Source organism: Dreissena polymorpha, chromosome 4 (assembly GCF_020536995.1).
Source record: "Dreissena polymorpha isolate Duluth1 chromosome 4, UMN_Dpol_1.0, whole genome shotgun sequence".
NCBI lineage: Eukaryota > Metazoa > Mollusca > Bivalvia > Myida > Dreissenidae > Dreissena > Dreissena polymorpha.
Genome location: NC_068358.1, coordinates 88,654,697 through 88,676,408, shown reverse-complemented (window position 1 = coordinate 88,676,408; position 21,712 = coordinate 88,654,697). Strand labels below are relative to the sequence as shown.

The following is a 21,712-nucleotide window of genomic DNA, read 5'->3' as shown; positions in this document are numbered from 1 at the left end:
TCACTATGTGTACATCTTCCATTCTTCTTAAGATATACATGACAACTTAGTGTTAGCTTCTGTAGTAATAACCAACGGACTGACGTTCAAACGGGTATAAATTAACCTCGAGGGCGATTGCAGCAAAACGACACACCGAAGCGTATAATTATGATAACTAACGTATCCCAGTCAAAATGTTTGATTTCAACAAAATTATATACATTATTCGAATCCTTGATAATTATTTAGCATGCAAACTAGTATTTATATGTATATTCCGAGATAAAATTAGTATGCGAGTTCACATTATCCGTGCGGAAATCACAGCAACGCTTTTTAATATGACGCCGATTTCTATCATTATCTATCGGAGAGCATATGCCTTGCGTTCACAGTTAACCATAAAAATACGTATGCTACTAAATACAGATAAGGGAAAAAAATTACATTTTGTTAACATATTGATTCCATTTCTATATTAAAGTGGTTTACCTGCATAGTTATCCACAGATGAAGGTAATGCCAGGGGTATTTATCAAAAGACAAATTCTTTATTAACCTATAGTTGCTTTTTATTGCAGGTAAGTAACCTATAACCTATGTCACATCAGTTCGTTTTTTATTGATAAATCTATTTGAATATCGGGGCCTATTTTCAACACCACAAGATACTACAGTGATATATAGCAGGATAATCACGCGTTTAATCTTATTTGTCTGCATAAATCAGGTCACGTGTCGTGGCTGAATGATGACCGATGAACAACGATTAATCGAGTAATATTTTTAACATAAAATAATGCTTCTTTGATACCGCTAGTGGGATAGAGGGACTTCGCAATCAATAATTCGGCGCAGTACTCACAGAAGGGAGGAATGCGTATCGCTTTTTATCTCGGTGTTCCGCCTTCCACAGACACAAGCGCTGTGGCTACAGTCAGTGAAAGTGTTGTCTAATTGGCGATGGAAGGAAGAATTTTTTTTGTGATTAATTGGCATTGCAGGATTAACTCGGAATCTGATTAAATGATTAAACGAATAATTGAATAACATAATCAATTACTATAATGGAGTAATTACTACATATCTAAAGGTAAGCACCCCAACGCTAAGATAATTCCAACTATATTTTAGCAGTTTTGCTTTACGTTTTAACGTTAAGTACGTTCGCATTTGTTATATTTTATTTATACATTTTTTTAAACAGAAACATGCCTTTCCTATAAGGTATTAATATGGTCTGAAATAAATTGCTCAACAAGATATAATAGCTACACAGTTAAATACATGGTTAAGTCAGTGTCTTTTACGCATCATTATACTTCTATGTATTTACATGTTTTTATGACAGGTAATTTAAAGCATTTAATTTCATTACAATAGTAATCTGCTTGATATGTGAACTATGTTGATACGTCTACTATAATTTTAGTATTATATAAAATAAACATGAATAGAACAAAGCACATGGTCGCAAATAGTAACGTAAAACATTTTCAGCTTTTTATCATTCGCTATCTAGAAAAGAAAAAAGGAAATGTGGCACTTCCTCTGAGATACGACCATTTGATAACATGCAGTACAAGGCATTTCACCTGTTTCTGTATTCATTTCTATTTTTTACATAAATCAGTCTCATTTCTTTCGTACGAAGTGCCAGATAAGAACATTTGCCCCAGAAGCATAATCGCTACTTTGTTACTTATCAAAAACCAAAAGCCTTGAACGAAAACGTTTATTGAAAATAAGCCATGGTAAATACAATTCCTTCACTAATACATTTTACTGGCTTTGTTGTAATGGTTCTAAAGTGTTTTATTCACCTCGCAGTTTTATGTTTGCATCAATAATACATTACTATTCAATTAAAATAAATCATAGTCAATAAACTGTTCAGTCTGATTCTCAAATTTATAACACTATGAATATACGAATACAAAAACAAATACTTATACGGAAAATATTCAATTGGTTCATTGAAGATGTCAAATACTATGGATCATTGTTAAATAAAAAGCTTAAATCTATTAGGAGATCACTCAATGTATTGGGTAGGTGGCCTTAATCGCATAAAGTCCGTTCCAATATTGGCGTTTTTTATTTGTGATGTGTGTTTGCATACGCTTGCAAGTTATAGCTATATATCTTGTAATTTAATTTAAATAAAAAATCAACAATTCGATTTCAATGAAAAGGATTTTTGGAAGTTTGTTTTGATTACATATTACGCAATATGTATATGCTCGAGTTTCCTCACCATATTATAAAGAAATATAGGTTTAAGAGACTCAATTCTCGAATTAGTTAACCCATGACGCTAAAAGACAAGTCCATCTGCCAACGCGGAAACTGAAAATATTTGAAAAGATGCAATTAGTTTCCTGCAAATGTCAGAAAGAATTTCAAACCAAAGCTATCAATGTTGTTATTGTGGAATATTTAATAGACCCATTATATGCATTTCGGCATTGCGGAATCACATCTCTAACATCCTGTTCATTACTTCCATCTGCCGTATCAAACCACCCGTAACGAAGGAACAAAGTGGTTTTCAAATAAAACAGCTTTATAACGCAATTTTATTGCAATTTAATGATAGAAAAAATTGAACATTTTTTTCATCAAAGACTTCATTATAAGAGTTTGCCAACATCGTTTTTATCGAAGCTGTATTTGTATATGTGGCATGAAGGTCTATTACTGTTTTATAAACGAATTACTTGTGAATTTGAAGTAAATGATTTTAATTGATAAGCACCATACCCTTACTTAAAGGAACGCAATGCATAAAATTATATATTACACGCAAACACTGATGAAACATTTTACATATTCCTGTTTTACAAAAATCCTTTTGTGATATGCTTTCGAGCAAAAATCGGCACAACAGTCCATGAAGTATGGGACGTTTGAAATTATTTGTTTAGATGTTTCAGTCCACCGTTTAACACTAGGTATATGCCCTTGAAAGCGATTGTAGTAGTTGTTGTAGCACACCATAATTATGCTAATTCGCATTTAACATCGATATATTAATTTCCATAAATTATTTATATTCCTAAACTTAATGGTATGTTGTTAACTGTTTCAATTGTTCACCAGTGTTGAGCATTTAGCGTTTATTTATAACATATATATTTCATCCCTAGGTATCAGACTGCTATTTTTCCATGGTTTTGATATTCTGTCTTTACTACCATGCAAGTCAAGTAAGTACATTACACACTCGGTGGTATATGGAAGACGTAATTGCATCGTTATCGCGGAAGTTTGATAATATGGACACAAGCTAAAGCATACACAAAATAATTGTTTACACTGATTAACGGTGATAATTCTGTAACTTTTGCGACAATAATATCAGATTCTTGTGTCCATGAATGATTTTGTAGACTGTTTCACATTCTACGAAGTATACATATATCCATATGGACCATATTGACAAGCTTAACAATAAAGCCTAAACATAACTTGTATGACTAAATATACCTGCCCTTTCTAAGTTTCTGTTTATAATCTTTCGACTCGCCCGCCTTGACGTCTATCTCATGAAATATTTCCGAAGACGTTTACAGTTAACCGACCCAAAGACATGTGAATGTCCCTTTGACTTAGGCATTCATCGACCGCAGTCGGATAAGCATGGACAAGTTATCAAACAGACGGTTTGACGCGCAAAATTAATAGGCAATAAAACACGTTCTATAAAGATGAATATGGCCTCACATATCTTACTAATAGCTATATTATATGTTTTGGTACTTTCGAACGATATAGGGTTCGGGATTTCCCCAATAAATAATAATATTTTACAGATAAATACGATTTTTTGCGAAGGTATAATCCGATTTTAAGACACAATAAGAAAATATAAATCAATATAAGTAATGATAAACCACATATATGTAAAGAAGTTAAAGGAAGTTCGTAAGTTTGTTTGTATTTTATTGCTATTATTCTGCCTGACAATCGTTTAAATCCGGAAATACCACTCAGCATCTTCGATTTGCCATATTTTATGACGAAGCCATATTAATATTTAATAGAGAGCTGTTCAAGTAGCATATGTTTCTATAATAAAATATTGTTATATGATGTTTGGAACAATAAAACAGGAAACTTTTCATTAACCAACATACTGTTTATTTTGTGAAATACCCAGAGTGCTAAAACACAATCAAATGGTTTACAATTGCGTTAAAAGCACCATAGGTTACCAGGATATATTAATACACACGGTTGAAAGTCTATCTTGTTTTATAAACGTTTTACGAGATGAACAATATTAAAGGACAGTCATTAAAAATATCTCTATATATATACAATACATACAATAATAGCATTTCATACACGTAAATGAACATTTACAGTTCAATCGTCTATTTTTTTACGAATGTAGCAATGTTTACCCATAAACAACTATTTGACTAAATTTGTACTGACAACGGCATATTTAAGGGTGACACTTATTTAAATATTGCAAGCTACATCAGTAAACCAGTTAAACCGCGAGTAATCCCCGTAACGCATTTTGATTACCTATTGGGAATGCTTTTCCACTCTAAGCACACTGACTTAAATGTAATGACTGGTTTTCGATACAGTCCAGACAGTAAATGTGAATCGAATGACTTCAGTATACTAGCAGAACATGCCAAAGCTATAATTTTGCGATCAAAATATTTGATTTCAATACGCAGCGGTTGTCAATTGTAGGAATCTGCATTAGACCCCTTTTTCATACAACACGGTCCATTTAATTATGACCCTAACCAGTAAGGTACACATTTATTCTGTCAAATGTATGTTCTGTGCAGTGGAAGCATATCAATATCTCTACCAACATGTTACATTCCACTTGAACTGTATCATACCTTACATACATTATTTGGAGCTAAGTATATATCGTGTTGATAGTAAATATGAGTCGTGCTCTGAGAAAACTGGGCATAATGCATGTGCGTAAAGTATCGTCCCAGATTAGCCTGTGCAGTCCGCACAGGCTTATCAGGGACGACATTTTTCGCCTAAATTGGCTTTTTGCTAAGAAAATACTTCATTTAAACGAAAAAAGTCATTAAAGCGGAAAGTGTCGTCCCTGATTAGCCTTTGCGGACCGCACAGGCTAATCCGGGACGACACTTTACGCACATGCATTATGCCCAGTTTTCTCATAACGCGATTCATATGTTTAGCGTACAGACTCATCTTGATATCGGTTTTGCATGATAACCATCCCCATAGCTTAGTGCTGAAGGCGCTCGCGTCCGGGCGGAAGTCCGACCTTTCAAGTCCCTGCAGGGCACAACCAATATTTGCCGCCTTACAGCATCGAACTGTGTACCAACTTGTCCGGCATAAACTATAAGTATAATCAGTAAAAATGTTCCTAAGCGAGTCTAGTTAGTCACATCTGGCATCGTCGAAAGGGACGACACTGGGATAAACATAGGCTAACGTGTGTACTCATTTTCCAGCTCGATATTATCCACTTCTTTTTTGCGATCAAACCAATAATGTCAACCTAATTTTCAAACGTAATAAATGAAATCTACTTACACGCTGATGTATGCATATAAAGCACTATTCAGTCGTTACTTTAATGTTGTAGTCAACTAAAGAAACATTAATTCCAAATCAAGTAAGACACAATGTATAGTACGTTTCAATTAAAAAAATCACAACTCCTTAACGTTGCTAAATGAGTTATACATTAACTTCACACTGAAATTTACCATCCTGTTTGTGTGCTATCGTTTCACCTCAGTGATACAATAAGTTCGATTTTATTGAGCAAATAAAGCAAATAAATAACCATTCATGTCAAATTATCGGCTTAGAAAGAGAACTGAGAAACTCCAGCAAATTCGAAGCATTCTCAAAATATAAGGTACACATACAGTTGCAACTGTGCGATAAGAAAATTAACAAAATGGATGCAATTGCTTATCCAATATTGACAATGTGTTATAAACTTCTAAATCACAGTTATCAATTTGTTCTCGACAATCTTGGGTTTGTTTAAGAAATAGTATACATAGTTTGCGAAACCTTTCTTATACAAATGCTGTGGTATTATATACGTTAACGACACTATCCGCTGATATACATTAATTATAAACTTTATGATAATACTTCTACTTTATAGAACATATATTTTAAGGGGAACTTATTGACTGCTGTTGACATAAAATCAGATAACATTCACATATCAAAAACTAAAAAAAAAACAATTAGAAACAAGCACTTTATTCACGCGACAAACAAGATGTAACCTATTTTGAGAACACTATTTTAACAAAATTAAATCACCGCGTGTTTTAGTACCCTAACACAGTTTTTAAAAATGTTCAAAGAAAATTTAGAGCTAAGTGAACTGTTTCATTATTCAATTTTTATGATATTGGGTAGCCATACATATGTAAAAACAACACTTAAACACATGCTTAGCATTGTTTCACAAGTCTTTATTACGATATAATTGCGAAATATCCAAAACTAAAAAGGATGTCTGCGAACTTACAGACCATGTAGTCTGCATTTGAAACAATATACACACTACATGTAATTTATTTGAATAAATGTGAATGTCAATCGAATAGCATAATTCACTCAATTAACAAAACCGTATTATATTATATATTTTATTCGCACGTCTAATTATATTACCAGTATAAGATGTCAATATATACCTACTGGAATTGCATACCAACTCTGATTTTTACGGATAGTTGCCATTCCGATCGAATGATATCAAGACAATGTCATCAATTATGTATTACTCGTTTTAAGCTAGCGCTCGAAACGACATAAAACTAAGTAATGAATGCAGTCTGCGAACAACCAACATCTCAGTCAGCAGGAAACCGACGATAAATTCCAATACATGGTTTCATACGAACTTAACTGCCGCTTCATTCGAATATGTCCTGCTGAGCGATAAGGCAAATGTACCCTTTCAAGTAATCCACTGTTTATGTGCCAATACTGAACGTAATAACTCAAAATATTAATAGCGACATAAATTATATTTTACTTAACAATGTCTTCCAGATAGATTTCGTATTTATTATTTCCACAAAATTATACATGATTGGTATGTTTATTTATACAAGATGGTTTGTGATTTAAAAGATTTCAAACGAAGGCTACAATCATAACCAAACAATTGTAAGAGAATATGTAGGACAAATTTACAATCCAACTCATGTCGTCTTTAAAGCAGTACACGGACTAGTCCATATAAACGGACTCCCAGAGCCTTTGATAATTTTTACTATGGGGGCTCTAGCAGTCCATATGCACCCCTTCATAAACATGGGTACAGTTTAGCGCACGCAATCCGTGCGCTTCACTAAACAGACGTCGTTCGAGACAAATTGTGTAAAATTATGAATAAACTTCATAAACATGTTAAATTTACCTGAATGGCAACCTACGGATGTTATCATTTGCATGCACTCTATTAAAAGACGACAATGTTTCAACACACTTTTCTCGCTGACATTTTTATGTTTAAATTTGAAACAGTGTATTCTGTATCGAATACCACATCGTTATCGACTTTAATAGGCTCCATCACATAACCCGACGTGCAAAATATATGTGTACTGCGACCTAACCAATATTGGGTCAATTTTCCAATATGGCGGATACAGCGTACGAAAGAAAACCTAAGTCAATAAAAAGCAATTATTTCTTGCTTTAATGGTACCATTTGGATGAGTTTGTGGTTTAGACAGGTTCACTTTAATAAGTTCTTGCATTTTCAGTGTTCCTTAACCCTTGCATTGTTGATAACATTTTGCACCCATGGACAAGAGAGAGCGCATTGCAACTCTCATCAACCCATTGGGTTATAAAACTGAGAGTTGAATTATTGCAACTATGCACGGAGGAACTTTTATAGTAAAAAATCACAATCTTTAATACTACGGGTATACAATTCTTCACACGTTTGACAATATTTAGATGAGAGGCTTATTATAAATATCTAAATAAAACAGCTAATTATGAAATTATTTTACAAAACACCATGTAACGTAGAATAAACTCCTCTGACATGGGTTTAACATTAAACTAGTTACCATACAAAGACCGCTGCGACTTACATTGGGACTCGGTGATAATTATTGCTGATTGTCTTTTCCCATTTCAGCAGAACCAACACTGAAGTCCGGAGGGCGATCATCGGACATAACACCTGGGACCGTCATTACTTCGGTTTAGTCTGCACCTTGTGAAACGCGTAATTGCAAATGAAAATTCTGCCTTTTATTGTAGAGTACATGTTAACGATTTGAGAAGAAACAAAACCACTATAGTGATCTACTTCTTGGATAACAAGTGCGTGTTTATATACTGAAAGGCATGGTTGAACAGATGAGGATTTATGTAAAGGAAGTTCATGTGGAATGCCGTACGAAATTTAAGTATGATGATATTCATACCCAGACATGACCGTCAAATGTTTCTTGAGCGTTTTACACTGAGCTCCTTTGCTCGGATACTGGTGCCCTTATTCTTCCTGACAGTTAGTCGAATACTGGGTGAGTAGCTATTACTATCACATCACACGCATTATGTGACGCAAAAGCAATGTGGGCCATGTTATCTTCAGATAGTTCGTCTTGTAAATAGATGCTGAGCAACACCAAGTAAGACGTTTATCAACGCTTTACAGCGAGTATGTCCTCTCCTGGCAATTCGTGAAGTAGCTCTTTTTGGAATTGTGCGTTCGATTCTTAACACATTTGCGTGTAAATTGTAAAAATATTTCTCGTTTTGAACACGGAACTACAATTATAAAATAATGCACATTATATGCAATTACAAGCAATATAAACTCGCATAACATATTTCTTAAGTTAAAACTATTCGAGAAAAGAGAGGGTATTGCATAACAGCGTTTTATTATAAAGAGTTCATTTGACGGTTATTCTTCTAATGAATTGGATATAGATAATAACTGTTTAAATAGTGTTTAACGTAGGTTATATATATATTACACCGTATATACCAGTTTCGACGTGCCTGTTGTTTTATTTCTGTATATGGACTTGTGTATGTTCCATGTTGGCCTTTAAGGTACAATTGCTTGGCTTACTTAGTGTGTTTTGTTTATCATCAAACAGTTTTAACCCGCAGAATGCTTTGAACGGACTGTTCCAATGCGGTAACATACGTTTTAATTAGCTGTATGGTAAGGTAGGTAACGCTTGACTGAACGAGTTATTCATCGTATGTTCTATGTCTTAAGAATAAAACAGCGCTTCAAAACCTACAATAAAACAAACGCTGTCCTTGAACTCATTTTATTTACTTGTAGTATCATCGTAAAATACCGTTCGAGCAGACGTGTTCATGCAAACGATATTTCGTTTCGAAAAATATCATATTGAATTTACAACGAAACAAAGTCGATTTGATGCAAACCAGAGCAATAGAACTCCGTCATTGTGGGACACAGTCAAAATAGCGTGACTTTTTTTTACTGGATTTAGTTATAAAATTGACATTTATCAATTTAAAGCATTTAAAGACCAACTGCATTATATGCCAAAATATGTGAAAAGGTCCCTTTAAAAAGCTATCTAAAATGTTGCAAATAATGTGTTTACCACTATTTTTCAATATTAATACATACACACTAATACGCCTATATATTGGGACGTAACATAACTAAGAAAGAAATACTTGAGTTTAAACCAGAAGGGTAAGATTTAAAGACAATATCTAGGACAAAAACATGATGTTGAAAACCAACTATAAGCCTTATAAAACAAACTATAAGCCTTTAGTATTAACTATATAACTTAACTTTTTTCCTGGGACTTGCCTATATTTTAAAACCGGCTTAAAATTCGACAAACCACATAATGAAACTATATCTGATGCTGGTATATCAAGTACTAAGCCTTGGGACTTGTGGTTTCAGAGAAGAGGTGTACAACTTATTTTCTATACACCTAAATGTAATCAAGTTACCACTGGCGTGTAACAATTTGTGACCAGAGGAGGCATAATTTTAATACATTTGGTAGGAGACAACTATTCAATCTAGCATGCCTAATGCATTACCTGTTCTATTTTGCCTTGTGGCATTAGATCAGATTTTTTATGTTTTCAAGCGAAGGATCGTTGGAATTTCACTTGATGCACATCAGAAATAAATCCGCAAAGGTGGAGCCAATATTTAAACCACGTGAAGATTTAATCGAGCTTGTTGGAAGACCTCAATATAATTATAAAAAGGAAAACTAAACATGTAGGCCTTGCTGTTGCATAGGAGATTATTCAAACTGTTCACTTCGAATGTACATATATAAGTATATTTTCGGAAAACAAACCACGCCAATGGCGAGGCAAATTTTGACCCCTGGGGGCATTACCTTGACACGCTTCTTAGAGGGTAAACTTATCACGTTCTTTTTAGAGGGTAAACTTATCACGTTTACGTTATAAAATACCAAGCCTCTGTGACGTGGGGTCAAGAGAACATTTCAAGATAGTTTCTATATACATATAAGAAAAACATGTTGCCTCTAGGTTGGGGAAAATTTTGTCACCGAGGCACGCCTTGACTTAAATTTGTCGACGATCACTTTTCAATACTACATGTCACTTATAAAACCCCTAATCCTTGCGGTTTCTTTTGTTTATGTAAGTCTAAATAAATAAATTAAATCTGAACTGTTGGTGTAGCAAGTTTTGACCCCAGGGTCATCATTTAAAACGAAATACTAAACGCTTAACCTATGCGGTTTCAGAGGATAACATTTTGAAGATAATTTACTGAATAAATCTTTATAAAACACCTTTCTGTATGGCACAAAACAGAGATGATAATCTCTTGTTTCCATTGTGGTCCTTACGAGTTCAGATGATATTTTTTACTTAATATATATTTTTTTAAACAGTTTCCACTTTTAAAATCTATAAATCGCTCTTATGACATACATATTCAGCGGACCGGGCAGTTTAAACAACTTCTGAAAATGTTACCCATCGATAATGCCTAAGAAGTTGAATCAAATTAACACATTGGATTTGTTGAGATGTCGTTTGAAGCGAATTTGTGACGACACACGGCACTTGACTGACGACGAACGTCAAAACACGAGGGCTGCGTGCTAATAATGTTTAATAGAACATAAAAAATTGAACATGATCGACCATCACATGTATTTGTATATATGTGCATCATTTCTCTTTATAAAACGTCTTAATTTTATAACTAAACAATATATAAGATATACTAATAATATCTTTCATACGATGTGCACGTTCTGACTCGTTCTACATTGTATAGTTATGTGTGACCCATTTCCAGACCTTTTTATTTTAACACTAACAACTAGAACATACTTCCATTTAAAAGACCATGTTTTGTTTTCAGATTAACGATACGTTCATAGAATGGAATGGTCACCAGTGAATATATCCATTGTTTTAAGAATTGGGCATTCATCCTGATCATATCGCATGGTATTTCCTGATTCCTGTAATATGTTGATTCATAGCATGATATTATTGACTATATTAAAGGTTACGGTCCATATCACGTTTTACTGATCTCAGTATTACATTGATGAACGTAATAATAGTTTGTTTGTTATCAAAAAACTTGCTGGTTATGTTGAAATATTCTCAGTTAGAGATGTGTTTCCTTCACACATCTGTTTGTGTAAAGTATGTCATATGTACTCGTAAATAATCGTGCTTGGAAAGATTTATTTACGTAGAAATACTTCGCGCTTACTACATTGTCGACATTTATATTACATTTCATGATGTATATCCTCCATGTTTGTTTCTTCTTGACATGAAACACACCAATGCTTTGACATTTTGGATGTAGTGTGTCTGATGCCCTATTTAGTTCTCTTCAATATATAAATACCAAATAAAAAAAATGATTTAAACATCTTCGTTAACGAAAGCCAATGAGTATTATGTGTCATATGTATTTGAATATTTTTGTAATAACGCACACAACAATCATTTGAAGCCTTTTCCTTTTCTCTTCATTCGGTGATTAACACACAGGCAACGAGAGCCTTACATGTTTGAAATAGAATTTAGGAACATAGGTCTTTAACATGCCAAAATGTATGCTTGTATATCCTATAACAAAGTCTTAGATACAAAACGACATATTAATTTACATGTTGCGACTTGTTAACGAGATGCTAGCGAACCATATTATTTTGTTAAATATAAAGCGAGTCAAGTTATAGTTGTGCGGTAAAGATACATGTTGCACTGGAAAAAAAAAAATATTAGGGTGTATTTGGCTATTGAAATATATCACATCAAGAAAAACATGCATTTACAAGTATATGCTAAGTGTCTTCCTAGATCGAATCCGTGTGCACAGGCTTGTGGACAGACCTCGGGCGACATTTTTCCGTTTTTTAAATATAAGTTTCTTGTTTATTTGATAATTTTCAAATCATAAATCCAATTTAGGCTAAAATCGCCGCCCTCTATGAGCCAATATTGGCACAAATGCAGCAAAATCGGCTGTCTCACGCCAGGCCTAATTGTTAAACACAACTATACAGCTATCGTTTAGTTATGTGGCGATGTATTCATTTATTCATGCGAAACATACTTCTTAAGTTTCAGGGTCCAAACAGCAATCAATCCCAGTGAATTTGCCTTTATTTCGAGAAACTCCGTCGGACTATACGTTTTCTGAGGGTGATTTAGCAGTCCTCTATTGCTCCATCCAAAACCTGGGCGCCAAAACGGTACGTTTAAAGTAAAGTAAAATCAGATGTCGTCGCTGTCGTTCTCAAATCCTCTTAGCTACAAAATGCCAACTTTTCAGGAGAGAGAAAAAACCGTCACATTTTTATAACGATGTTTAAAAAATTAAAATTCTGTAAAAAAACAACAACAAACAAATGAAGCTGCAAAATACGGTATAAGCCATAGACGCGTATGTCATACTGATAAGTCATACTGATATCCACAAATGGTAGCTACGATATTTCGTCACCACAGTTTTGTCATTTTAATGAGGTACGACAATTCGTCCTGATAGAAAACCTCGTAGCTGCAAATATAACAACGTTTTTATCAAATTTGTCCAAACGAAATGACGTACCTATAGGTTAAATGACGTGGCAATAAAAGCCGCATCACAATTTGTCATGATGAAAGGACTCAGCTTTTAAACATTTTAAAGAAAAACATAGCTTTCTAAGTAAATGATTTAATAGAGTAGCATAATGTATAATAATTTATCAGAAATTCCATCAAATAACAGTAATACCTTAACAAATAATGAGTACTGTTTACTAAAAAAATTGTTTTGTATTTGTCATAAGTATTATCTGTTAATTGCTACCTAATAGTAATTTCCATAATGTAGGATAAGAATGTTTAATTACTTACGATTAGCAGAATATCCTTTAACTTCCATGAAACACGTTTTTTAAATGTTTATTTGCGACTACAAATTTTCATGTTTATCTACACTCGCTACGACTTTTCGCCCGACAATTGATTTGCGTAAAGTTACGAGATATAGCCCAAAACACGCGCCAGACGTCATATATTCGGAAAAGACGAAAAAATATTGGAGCTACGAGGTTTGAATACGACAGCGACGTATTGTAAGACTACACTCAAAAATTGTGTATGTATATTGTTTTGTATCAATATTAAAATAAAACGTTATAGTTAAGTACAGTCACTTAATAGTATTCCTCCGGGTCGAGTGGAAACAAAACAAAGATATGGGATATTGATTTGAATTTGTGCTCTGAACGCTAGTAACAATGGTTTCGCAATATACACAATATGTTTAGCGCTATTTTAAGATCACGTTCATATTGATGCACCTCTTTGTTCCACTGATACATTCAAAGATAATATTAAAGCGGTTCCTCTAATGTATAACTCGCAACTGGAGGTCACGGGTTCGCTCCCCACTGTGGGAGTATTCTTAATATCCCAACCCAAAATACAGCAAGTAATGGTTCTCGTGTCAGGAAAAGACTTAATAGCGTTTCAAAGTAACCTAAGGCTTCATTTGCAATCTAGCATAAATAAATATGTTTTAACTAAATATCAAAGCCGTTCACCTACTTTATAACGCAATATTAAGCTATGCCAAGATGGATGTGAGACGAGGGGTACTGGGATAATATCACATACGATTTTGCTAATTTATATCCTCTATGCTCTCAAAACGGTATGATTTCCCACGTAATTTATATAACAAATTCATATGTTTACATAAATGAATATATCTTCCTATCACTGGTCAAAAAAGCAACCCAAAACAATTAGCAAACACATCAGTATCTCTCTTTTTAAATAGTTTGTTTTCGGATATAAATGCATACCCTTTACACAAATAAATCGAATTACTATTGATCTGGCACACGTATCTCATTCATTTTAACAATTGTTTTTAAAACTCCGTGTTTGCTCTAACAGGTTGTGTGGCGCAAAGCTACTTATTCCCATCCGTTGACAGTGGGTCCAATGATCTACACACCGGACACGAGGTTCCAGATTTCCCACGTCTCTGGAAAAGACGAATGGAATCTTCTCATTAAGAATGTTACCCCCGACGACGCAGGGATGTATGAGTGTCAGGTTAGCACCAAGGAGAAGTACTTCCGAAAGTTGATACGGGTTACAGTTATAGGTAAGCAGGTCTTAAGGTAGTTATATTAACCGTGATAAACATGGGAAATTGTGTAATTTCTATTGCAATTGATTTATTTAATTGACCAGTAGATAGATGGTTCTAAACATGTGTCTGTATTACCCGTTATATTAAATGATTTTTCTATTTTACAGAAAGGCCATTCTTGGAGAAAGGTAAGTCATAAATTGCATATTATCTGTCTTTTCAACGACCCGAATGCCTTGGTACTTTCAATATCTCCAGCATAGGCTCCATGCCACTGTTTAATCATTCAAACAACTAAATTTGATATACCTGCTCTATTGCCGTCGAGACAATGTAGTTAAAATGTTCGTAAAAAATCGAAGTTCCATGTCCTCCACTAGGCACGTTTTGGCTGGTTGCCGAATGACCACTTAGTTTAATCTAGAAGATTCAGAACCCATTTCCCTACAGCACGATATAATTATGCATGCAGAGTAGTTGATGCTCATCCGTAAAGGTGTAAAATAACTTTGACGGATTTGCCCTAAGTCGCATCGGTGGCACTATTATAAACACACACATAAATATGTCAAAACGTATTGTTTAAACTTTATTATTATTTTATATATCGCACATTTAACTTATTTATTGACATTATTGCTTACTCTTATATTCTGTTCTACACAGTATAATATGCAAAAAAATGTATGATACCATATTAAATGATAACATGATTGTATTTGCAGTTATAACAATTCAAGGTCAGGACAACGTTAAAAAAGGTGAAACTCTGGAATTTTCTTGTAATGCAACAAACGGACAACACCCGCCACAAGACATTGAATGGACTAAAGATGAGGCCAAAATATTTCCTGATAAACTAGGGCGGATAAACATAACAAAGCACATATCATACGTTACAAACTCTATAGTGAGCAATTTGACTATAAAAAGAGCGACATTGGATGACAAAGGAGTATATCTCTGCAGGACAGATGACATGACCAGGAACGTCACTGTAGACGTGAATGGTGAGGGTTCGGAAAATGTGAAAAGTGAGTTTACATTGTGTTGTATAACATCATGCATTGAACTGCATTTGTAAAGAATAACAAAATGAAGTTGATCTATACATGTTTTAATCAGTGTTCACGTACGTAGAATCTTACAGTGCACATTGGATCTGTATCGCTATATATGTAAATATAAAAAGTATTAATATTACAAAGCTGTTTATCCTAATACACTTATTATAATCGTGTTTTTTTAAATGTTAAATGTTTAAAGATTTTGTACTTTTAGGGACAATTACACAGGACGCACCAGCGACTACATCTTGTGCCACGTCATCAACATATGCGCTCTACGTAATAGTGTTCCTTGTACATTGTTCGCTTAGACATAATCAAATGCTATACATGGTATAGCTATTATAAGCATGCAGTACTTAAAACTTTATATATTTTGACAAACGTGTATGCTTTTCCTTATGTACGTATCAAGAATATAGTAATTGTCTTTGTTCTTTTGTTGATATGATACCTCAAATTCATATTTTTATTGATATACCATTTATATGCATCACAATTATCATTAAAAAACATATAGCTATCATTTAATTCTAATTTTTTTAAACGCTTGTTTACTTAAAGTATTCATTAAGGTTTCTGACATGTGCGGGTACAATGCAATTGAAATATGAATATACCCTGTTGGTATGAACTATTATGATTAATTATGTTGTTTGCGTTTAACACAAGACTTAAATTGGTGATAAGAGTATCTCACTTGGTGAGTGTTCTCGTTTTCAATATTTATCTAAAATTATTTGTGATTAGCTATTTTAAATAAATATCTTGATCTATATTTTTATGTTGATTATAAGTTGACATCTGAGGACTAAAACTTACAAACGACACAAGTTCAAAGATATGTAAGCGCTAAACTATTTTTGGTTTGGCTGGGATAACACAACACTACTTTTGTCATAAGAAGCCATAACGACTATGAGACAGTAAGAATACCATGTTACAAGGTGAAACAGGGGTGGATATTGCATGTTATTATGTTTCATTTTAATATGTGAGAAGATGTTAATGTTATAATATATGTTGAAAAATTGAGTATGTAACAAAATGTTTGTGTTTTGTTAATATTGGCTATGAACTACGGAGAAGAGTCATTATCAAATTAATGATATAAACAAATATTTATAGATCTACATAAAATTACATGTTCTAAGTAATCACTAAAAGGTACACAAAAGCATGGTTAAAGTACAGTCATTGTATAAAGCATACGATTGAAATGTGTACTATTCAGACAATTAGAATACCACGTTGGAAAGATTCATATTATTTTATATACCACACGCTGATAAAGCAGATGTGAATACAATTTTGAATTATACTCCTGATTGGTTATAAAATATCAAGACACAATTAGGATTATACATACACGTAATCATCAATTAAGCGTTGTGAACACAAACGTGTATATTGTTTGGCGCGTTTTGCTTTAAAAAATCTTCCTGATGCGTTTGGAATCACAAACAACATAGATTAAATACACATTATATAATTTATCAGATCAGTCTCTTGTTGTAGATCGTACTGAACTTGATAAAGTTAATTAATTCCAGTTATCAAAACTTGTATATGTTTATATACTAAGGCCACTCAGTGGAAGCAACGCCGATTTGACTCAGTGGAAGTGTATTGCCCGTACGTACAGTTATTTCAATTCAATCCATCAATACTTATTAGTAGTTGTCGATGGTGGATTCTATATCAAGTCAAGGACGGTTTGAGAGGCGTTTTTAGTTTTCAAGAAAAACGATGGCATAATAAATTAAAATGACAGTTTAATAATACAATTTAACTTTCTATGCATTTCTAATTCACACTTTCACTGTCATGTTTCACACATCAATTAATGTCCGAAATTCAACTAAATACGCTTCAATGGAGATACATACTGAATAGTAAAATTGATTAACATACAAACATGTTGTTACTAATAAACTAACCTATTGAATAACTGTACTGTTATTTGAGGAAAGAAACTGCTATAATTCTGGCTCCAAGACATGTTCATTATTGACATCTTGAGAGTAATACGAAGGATGTCATAACAAATATAGGTAAACTGAAACTGCATCTGCTCCTGAAAGAAACCTTATTACTGCACGAGTAATTTATTTTTGACAAGTTTCCCCAACGTCTGACTCAGTAGATAATTGACAGACAAAGTCAAAAACAATCTACAACCAACAACGCATAATGGATTCATTGTACAACAACACGCTGTTCAGAAATTATATCTTGATCTTGACTACCCCCAAATAAAAGAAATCTTTCAAATTAACGTTTTTTAAACAAACGCGAAACGCAAACAGTATGTGTTGTCATTCATTACGCCATAAACAGATGTCGAAGTATATATTAAAACGCTAATATAAACATAAAATGTACATTAAATATCACATTTAATTAATCGCAATATTCTTCAAATCAACAACAAACAAAACAAACTTACGCGTGTCTCTTTAAAATGGTTTAAGCTTTAATCCTGATAAGATACGTCAAGTAACGATACAATATACAATTACTTGTCGTTACATTGTAAGTATGTACAGAAAAGTAAACACTAGAATTCATTGCCTTTACAATGTAAGCTAGTACAGAAAAGTCCGTACTCTAATGACACTGGTATCCTGTTCTTGACGCCAGTCTCTACGACGCTTCTATTGGCAATTGACCTTTGTATATATGACATCTAATTGCCTCTGCCATTTCAGCAGAGTACCCTCGATGTCCTTTGGGCAATAGTAGGACGTTAAATGAGAGGTTACACCTGCGATCCCAATAACATCATATGCGTCTGAACTTAGTGACAAACAGCAATATATAAACCACAAATATACAATTTGTATATTCTTTATACAATAATATCCATAAGAATAATAGTTTCACTTTTTGATTATCATAACTACGAACTGTTTTAAAGGCACGTCAAAAGAGATCATAAATATGGATTATGAAATGTTAATAAATTACCTAAAGCTGTCTGAAACTTACTTTGTCATATTTACACATAAACATGGTCGGGTTATATTTCTCGAAAGATCCTTACGCTATGATTATAATAATGTCGTTGTCTTTTTGGAATTGTTCACAGACTGTGATGTCAGTTCGTTTGATTGGACTGTTTTCACTGTTTAAAGCATCAAGTGTTTATCACAATCACAACATGACAAGTTATTCCGTATTTCCTTCGAATAAAAAACAAATATTTACACAATATGGCGGAAAATTAGATCCCATACTTATTATTTTATTTCGAATGTTGAAAACAAGTGGTTGGAATTTGTATATACCACTTACGGATTCCTTTTGCAAATTAGCCTGAAACAGTATTCATCAACTATGCCGGGTTAATATCTTAGTATGAAAAGCGTTAGCGTGTGCTTTTCGTCACTCCTAATGCTGTGTACATAATAATAAATCGTCATTTATACATTTATAATTTCCAAATATGGAAACCATGACGTCACAAATATATACAAGTCGCAAATCAGAGCAATGTCTGCGCTGTAAGTTCCTTGTTGAAATCTAATTACTAAAGTGCGTTACAGATGCCTCTGCTTTGAATAAGCTTGCTTATACCATTAAACAAGTGGTGTGGTTGCTTGATTACATGGTTGATAACATTTCGTATGCAAGGAATTACTCTCATAATGAATGCTATTATATATTGTTAGACAATCAATGGTACGAAAAAATGGAACATAATTTAATTTGTAAAACAATCAAAGAACACATGTGTACGAGATAAATTAGTAATGAGAGTTCTATTAAAAGATTCGGATAAAGCTGAAGCTATATTCAAGTTGCATATATTGTTAAAATGTAAGTACACATGGGTCAGTGAATGCATATGGTTATCGTTAGGACGTTCGTAGTATGTAACAAAAAGCGTGCATTTAATTATTTAGAGATATTCGCACGTACGTGTAAGAAGCCTTTCTGGACCGGAGTATTCCGTTTGAACTGGCCGAAATTCGAAAATTTTAAATAATATATTGCCTAGCATGTGAATTATAATTTCTTTTGGATTTAAGCTTGGCTTGATACTATTTATTACAACCACCACTCATTATAGCTGGAAATGTGGGTATAAATTTGAAATCAAGGGCATTTCAATCACGCCTAATTGAAAACACTAAATAGCAGACAACAATTTATATAATATATCATTAATACCTTTCTGAGCATTTGTACACCTTACAGGTTTGCATTTTAATGTATAAGTTTACATTGTTAACGAAACAAAGCCGCATGTATCTATTTGACCGTGACTTTTTGTGGATGTTGTTATGTATACGGAATATTAGTTATACCTAGTTCTGGTAGGGGTTGCGACCACTTAAACTGAGAAGATCATAGTCGACAAGTCTCTTGGTTGGACCAGTAGCATCACTAAGTTAAATTCTTAAACCACGTACAATATTCATGCGTTACACTTACTACACATTAAAAGAGATAGGTGTCGGACGAAAACGTCCTTACAAATAATAAGATGAACAAAATTATAAAACCATTTAATAAAAAGAAAAGGTGCTTGCTTTTGGGGTTATACCGCGACCTGCTTTCGTAGTAAAGACAATGAATACACATTTACTGAATGTGATTTTTAACGTTCGAAATAAAATGTGTATATTGTAACATTCTCCAAAATATAAAAACACTAAGCCCTTACGCAATACAAAATATATTTAATCACGATGTAAGTCTGTCTTGTTATGTTACATCGTGAAACATATATAATGATATTGATATGTTTAGTAAATCTACATATGCAACACGTTCTTGGAAATAAGTGTGGATGCCAAATGATATTGTGAAGCTCATATATGCCTCTTATTATTCGTATGATACGTGTTGTACTAATGTCAGATAACATAACTGTATTGTATGTTATTTCATCTAGGAGGCATAAGCGTCGGAATTCATAAATATTTACATGATCATATGAGAGAACATTTGGCACATCCAACGCTGGTGTTTCGCACAAAACTGTATTAATCAATCCAGATTGAACTAGTTCATTGCCCAGTGAATGCATTATTGGCATTTTTGCAATCTTAAATTAAAATAACTCATATATTGTGAAAAAAGTTTTGGAGAAAATAAATACATTATTCAATTAAGTTGGTGAGTCATTTTTAAATTATATTTTGCAGACGACACAGTCTAGCTTACATTTAAACTAAATCTAAGTTAGCATCGTTTCTGAAATTGCAAGATGAACATAAAGTTTGTTATTAATTACTGTTAAATCTGTTAAATGCCTTGGTTATTATATGAGCCTGACATTTAAAATGCCAATATGTTCTAGTGTGTATTATAAACATAAACATAGATAAAAAAAACGATTGGCATGTATTGTAAACCAGATTAAACAGTATTAGCTTGTCGAGAAAAAAATGTGGCGAAATGATAGATAGTTGAATGATTCTCACTTTGTTGTTATTTTTGTCGATAATGCAAACAATCATTTATTTTTTATTGCTAAAGAATTTAAATGGGTTATATTACACTAACTGTTTCAGGCAATCAAACAACGGTATAATAATGTTGGAAGAGAATAATGATAGTTCCATCTTACTTTAAATGGATGCTATTACATTTTTAAAAGAAACTTGTGTATGTTGTATAAACAAAATTCACAACAATTCTACTATGACAATCATTTGCCGTTGTATTGATCTCCCAGTGGTCGTTAGTATAACTCAAGACATATGACTCCCAAAACACCCAAGGAATTCCGATTGAATTTTCAGCTGTAAGATATACTATAAATATTACGCTGTGTGTGTCCGATAAGAATGTGACATGCAACAGACAATCTGGCAAATCGGCCAAAATAAGTAATAATTTGCCCCCTGTGTTAAGCTTCCGTCAGAGTATGCACAAATATAATTCCATTATATTATGATTAAATGGCAGAATGCAGTCAAAATAAACATTTTATTTGAGAGTTATGTATTCCAAGACGTAAGTTCTTATATTGTTTCCCAACGTATTAGCTTAC

General features: G+C 33.2%; 1 protein-coding gene across 1 annotated transcript; it reads left to right on the top strand.

The window, feature by feature from the left end:
* The first annotated feature begins 919 nt into the window (after nt 1-919).
* Nucleotides 920-16,658, top strand: LOC127879595 (lachesin-like). Its single transcript, XM_052426546.1, has 7 exons — nt 920-1,075; nt 8,141-8,531; nt 12,607-12,737; nt 14,437-14,650; nt 14,806-14,826; nt 15,364-15,672; nt 15,920-16,658. Exons 2-7 carry the CDS (start codon nt 8,390-8,392, stop codon nt 16,042-16,044), a joined length of 942 nt encoding a protein of 313 aa, XP_052282506.1. The 5' UTR covers nt 920-1,075; nt 8,141-8,389; the 3' UTR covers nt 16,045-16,658.
* Nucleotides 16,659-21,712: the final 5,054 nt, after the last annotated feature.

Bases quoted from the DNA above. Each gene is read 5' to 3' on its own strand.
- LOC127879595 (XM_052426546.1), top strand. From the start codon at position 8,390: ATGTGGAATGCCGTACGAAATTTAAGTATGATGATATTCATACCCAGA. The intron at 8,532-12,606 runs GTGAGTAGCTAT...ATACTTCTTAAG, and splicing joins GACAGTTAGTCGAATACTGG to TTTCAGGGTCCAAACAGCAA. The intron at 14,651-14,805 runs GTAAGCAGGTCT...TCTATTTTACAG, and splicing joins GATACGGGTTACAGTTATAG to AAAGGCCATTCTTGGAGAAA.